At 35.3% G+C, this 5,779-nt stretch overlaps 1 protein-coding gene across 1 annotated transcript; it reads right to left on the bottom strand.

The window, feature by feature from the left end:
- Positions 1-2,469: 2,469 nt before the first annotated feature.
- LOC113293073 (transcription factor HHO2-like) lies at positions 2,470-4,745 on the bottom strand. The gene is made up of 5 exons (XM_026541839.1): positions 4,442-4,745; positions 4,065-4,324; positions 3,618-3,975; positions 3,436-3,512; positions 2,470-3,000 (listed from the first exon to the last, which is right to left on the bottom strand). Exons 1-5 carry the CDS (start codon positions 4,566-4,568, stop codon positions 2,614-2,616), a joined length of 1,209 nt encoding a protein of 402 aa, XP_026397624.1. The 5' UTR covers positions 4,569-4,745; the 3' UTR covers positions 2,470-2,613.
- Positions 4,746-5,779: the final 1,034 nt, after the last annotated feature.

Here is a 5,779-nt window from a genome sequence, read left to right as displayed (position 1 = left end):
TATGAAACTGGTTTCATCTTGAGTATTTTGACGAAAATACAATTATATATCAGTCTATAACTAGATGAAACCAGTTTCATCCTAGTATAACATGGATGAAAATAATTTCAGGTCAATCCAAAACAGGATTATATTAGTTTCATCCTAGTATAACATGGATAATAACAATTTCAGGTCAATCCAGAACTACAACTAGATGAAATTGGTTTCATCATGAGTATTTTCACGAAATAAAGTTATACCAATGAGTGATCTATATGAAACTGATTTCATCTTGAGTATTTTGACGAAAACGAAATTATATCACAGACTATAACTAGATGAAACCAGTTTCATTCTAGTATAACATGGATGAAAATAATTTCAGGTCAATCCAAAACAGGATGATACTGGTTTCATCCTAGTATAACATGGATGAAAATAATTTCAGGTCAATCCAAAACAGGATGATATTGGTTTCATCCTAGTATAACATGGATAAAAGCAATTTCAGGTCAATCCAGATTTTACGCAAGCTTAACCCAGATGAAAATAATTACATACAAACAAAATTCAATGAATTTTAAAATGGATTTTACAAAAGTTAAACCAATAGGATCAAGGAACTTACCAGTGAAATTGATGGAAGAAAATTTTTAATGCTCAGCACCACCATTGCATTCAATCGGAAGCAGCTTCAAACCCCCGTTTCCTCTGTTGAGTCAAACCCTGAATTTCAAGTTCATAACCTCACTGCAAGCCATCACATATCCAACCTCAAAACCATTACAATTTCGTTTCAGATTCAACAGCAGCATCTGCTGCTCCTCCTTCTATCCCATCTGCTTCTAAATCTTCCACTGCTGTAACTAAGTTCAGTCCCATATCAATTTCTGCAACTTCATCTTCTTGAACTCAATCGGCCATTAAACCCATCAACTACACAGTCTCGAATCAATTTAATTGTGGAAGCTCTCAGATCACAGATTCACAGATCGAACCCATCTTAATTTCATCATCTCTATCTTCAGAAACCCTTATCAATTCACAATTTCTTCATCTGATTTACCCGAAGAAGCAATCCCTAACTCCATTCATTCACTGCAACTCTCAATTTCATAATCCAAATTCGAGTCAACCCATTACTGATTCTCGATCTTAGCCATCATACCCATCACGTCGACCACCATCTTCTCTGCCCATCAAATCTCTCAATTCTCGATCTCACGGAAGTAACAGCAGCCATGACTGAAACGGTGGTGGTGGAGAAACAGGAGATCGAGAGCAGAAGAAGAAAGAATGGAAATGGTGGAGATCTGGAGAGGGGTAATTGGGTCAGTTTCAATTAAAAAGATTTCTCTGTCCATTTGACCCAGACTGAATCCTAACTGTCCATTTAGCCCAGGAAACACACAATTTTGGCTATATAGTCCATTTTTTGTAATAGAAATTGACCTTAGTTTAGGGAGTCAACAACCAATGTTTTTGTATCAACAATAAAAATGGTAGTCAACAACCAATATTTGTGTATCAACAATAGAAATTGATCTTAGTGTAAGGAGTCAACAACAAATATTTGTGTATCAACAATAGAAATTGACCTTAGTTTAGGGAGTCAACAACCAATGTTTGTGTATCAAAAATGGAAAAATGGAATCAACAACCAATATTTGTGTATCAACAATAGAAATTAATCTTAGTGTAAGGAGTCAATAACAAATATTTGTGTATCAAAAATAAAAATTGACCTTAGTTTAGGGAGTCAACAACCAATGTTTGTGTATCAACAATAGAAAAATGGAATCAACAACCAAATTTGACAAATATTTTTTAACTTTTGATTTTTTGGATCAACTTCGGTTGTTGACACCTAATATTGGCGGCGGTGGCGGCGGTGGCGGCAACAACAACAATGATGGTGGTGTGTGGCGGTGGTGGAATATTATTGGTGGTTGTATTTAGTAAGTGGTGGTGGTGGCGGAGTGGTGGTGGTAGAGTGGTGGTGGCGGCGGTGTTGTTGGTGTTGGTGAAATGGTGCTGCCGGTGGATGTGAAATAATAGAAAAATCTATTTTTTAATGGATACGATGTTTAAATGGAATATAATATTGTAAGTGAGGGTATTAATATAATCTACTTTTTAATGGATAAGATATTTAAATGATAGGGGTATTTATATTGTTGTATAATGGTATATTTATTGGATGTCAAAACTAAGGATATTTAATAAATTTATCCGGTGGATTCCACCAAGCTTTTTCTTTCGCGTAGAATTATTGTCATGAGAAACGGCAGTACTCGTAGCATAACTCTTTTTAAAGCCCATCTATGAGTGAACGGTTTTTGACTTGTTCACAGACACGGTACATATGGAATTATTGTTATGCCTTTTGAAATTTTAAGAACACGGTACATATGGTTTAATAATATTTACAAGTGACCAAAAACAGCAAAATTCTAAACCAACGGAAAACAAACCCCCAAAAAAGCATTCATAACAAGTGGTATCTTCTTTCTATTCGCATCTACAGTAAAAAACAACAACTATATGTAGAATCTTGCTAAGAAAAATTTCGACTGTTTTATTTCGTCTCACATTTGTATTCTTAGAAAAAAGTCTCGCATTGCTAAATTTTTATAAAGGTAACGATGGCGTCGAAGTACAAGTAGTAGATGATGAAATTGAAGGTGAGATTAGATGGACATTGTCATCATGATCATTTTTATATCCAATAGTGTGTTCCTGCTCTCTACTATTTCTACCGTCCGAACGCAACCGATTCATTTGAAAGTGTAAATTCTTATGATTCGGTTGGGGAAGGAAAGAAGATGATCCCAGCTGGTGTGGAATTGCAGCTATTGGAGCGTATATTCTATTGTTACTAGTGACTTGGGCTGTCGATTCACCAGCAAGTGACTTGGGCGGTGGCACCCAGATACCACCTACTACTACAAATTGTGGTGGTTGAGAATTGACACTGTTGTGCACTGGACTTGGTCTCCTTGTATGTAGTCTGTATTTCTGTTACAAAAAAAAAAACCAACTTTTTAAGTAAAAGGGTATAACCAAAAAAAATAAACTGGTAAACTAATTAAAAATTAGACACTACTAAAATTAGGTCATTAAGATCTGAAAATTGGATACGTTGCTAATGTGAAAGAAATTAAGGACCAAACCCTAACCACTCCGAACTCCTGAAGTCTAAACAATTGTTTTCATAAGGAATCACATAGAATCTGAAAAAGAATCTACAATCAGATTAATAAAATACAGACACATCCCTATTAGCTTGGTCGGTTTTCCACTTAAATTAATATAAGTCCTAACAAACCGAAAATAGCTAAAGGCAAAGCCAAACCCTAATTAGCATTAACAAACTGTTTATGTTTTTTTTTTTTTTTCAAAAAAAGATGATTTATGCAAATATTTAAAAGAATTAAGAGGAACCAAACATACCTGTAAATGGCTTTTAACTTCATCATTAGTAAGTCCATCAACTTTCATTAATTCTCTGATTTGTTTTGGAGTAGCAACTGGAACATGATTAAGCAGGCATTACAAAAATAAGTTCAAAATTGTAGATCAAAATAAAGAAGAATTTCATCGTAAACTTAATTTAATCAAATTAAAAATCTTACCTTGAGAACCACCAAGTTGCTGAAGAGCACTTAAAAATCTTCTATGAAGTTCAGGAGACCAATATCTTCTTGTTTTTCTAAGTGAAGAAGAAGAAGATTGTCCTTGTGGTCTTTCTCTTTCGTTTTCATGATCTTCTTCTTCATCTTCTTTACTTCTTTTTGGATTTTTATTATAATTAGCATCACTATCATTAATAGTTTCTGTTGTTGAACTAGTTGTCCTTGAGCCTGGGGTTGATGTTGGCGTTGCAACAACTGTTTGATTAGTTTTATGTCTAGGAAAAGCAAGAGATGCACGTTGATCACTACTTTCCTTTGATTCAAGAGCTGGTAGTGTTGCTTTTCTCAGCGAAGAATCCTGAAAGTAAATACTTCATATCATTATAAATTGAACCAAACCAGATTTGATTGTAATATATGAAGGAAAAAAGTAAGGAAATGTCTTACCTCTTTAAGAACTGGATCAGGATTTTGGTTCCATAATTGAACAGATTTCAACCAATCTAATTTATTCTTTGAAACTTCAATCTCTGGAGGTGATGATTTTTGTAACAATTTTTCAAAATGTGATGAACAAATACTACTATTCAAAGGTATAAATTCCTCTAGAATTGGACTGCCTCCATCACTTGATGTTGTCTGTTCTTCAGAATCCATACTAGTGCCAGTTGTACTGCTTTCTAGCTGTTGCCTGCAATTACAAATCGCTATACGTACAAAAACAAAACAAGAAATCAGAATAAGAAACCAAAATATAAACGTAATCGGGCATTTACAGAAAATGAAATAAAATCATAATGCATATATAGTTGATTTGTATGTACCTTGATTGATGAGGTCTAACGAGAGAGGTAATTCACGATGAAAAACCTGCATCTTATTACGTTCTTCTTCGAGAGCATCCATATAATCTTGAAATTTCTTCATTTTCTCCGAGTAATTACTTTCCATAGTTTCTTCTTGTTCTTGACTATGGTGATGGATAGTAGTAGATGAGGTTTGATTTTGGAGTTTGATTAAAGTAGAATTGAAAAAGAGGTCTTATATGAAGAGAAACAGAGGTCCGTTGTTATAGAAATGAAATGGGGAATTGGGAAATAATTAAAGAAACAAGAAAAATAAGGAATATGGTAAAAAGAATAAACTTGATGAACAAGAAGAAAATGAAAAAAGAAACTACTTCATGGATGAGACGAAGAAAGAAGAAAGAAAATAAACTCATCCCACGGTAAACAGAAGTTCGAGGACGGGGCGTCGCGTAAGAATCTTTGATGGGTTAGAATATCCTCTATATTTTTCTTGCTTTTATTACGTAAGTGGGACAATGAGGAATGGATCCTCAGAATATCCTGCATTATCAATGCAGCTAATACGTGGAGGATGGATCTTTGGAGATCAGGGGCAAGATAATTTCTTCGAATATTCGAGATATTTTCTTACTTTTTCCTTTGTTTTGTTTTGTATAATCTGAGCTGGCACGATGTCATGTTTTTTTCCTCCAGCGGAAGTAGATAAGAAAGAAGAGTTTTCGGCTCTTTCTTATTCTTGCTCCCCTCTTTTTGCCGAATTTATCTTGAACAGACAATTCTAAAGCGAAAAATTAACACAAACTAGTGTACATCAAAACCTCCAAGTTTCTATTTATGGTCTGTTTGCTTTGGAATTTGACTTACCTGATGACACGTATTGCACTTCAAACGCGACTAGTGTAGAGGTAGTGGCACTGCACATGGGCTTATGCGTGGAGTGGCTAATGGCCACTCAAAGATGTGCCAGAAGCAACTCAAAAGAGAAGCCGCAACTGCATCCACTGACGGACCTACAGTTGGGCTAACTTGGGCTTTAGCCCAGGTAGCTATCATAGTCCAACAGCTTAAAAAAGTGAAATGCTTTGGTTTACCAAGGCTATTAGCCCGGACCGGAAAAAGAATGAAGATTTCTTGGGTCCGTCCCTGACTGCATCCTGTTTATTGAGAACTTGATTCCCTTGTGCAGTCAGCCAATCGGTCACATCAGTTACTGCCTTTAAGTGCCGGAACTAGGATGCCAAAGTGCTAAGCATGGTTATCCAGTCACTATAGTTGAGCATCCATATTTTAGAGAGTTTGCTAAGTCTCTGAATCCTGTTGCTAAGCTTTACACTAGGAATACAGTTAGGGATG

This window comes from Papaver somniferum, chromosome 7 (genome assembly GCF_003573695.1).
Source record: "Papaver somniferum cultivar HN1 chromosome 7, ASM357369v1, whole genome shotgun sequence".
Lineage (NCBI taxonomy): Eukaryota > Viridiplantae > Streptophyta > Magnoliopsida > Ranunculales > Papaveraceae > Papaver > Papaver somniferum.
Note: the sequence above shows the minus strand (reverse complement) of the source record. Positions and strands in the feature narration are given on the sequence as shown.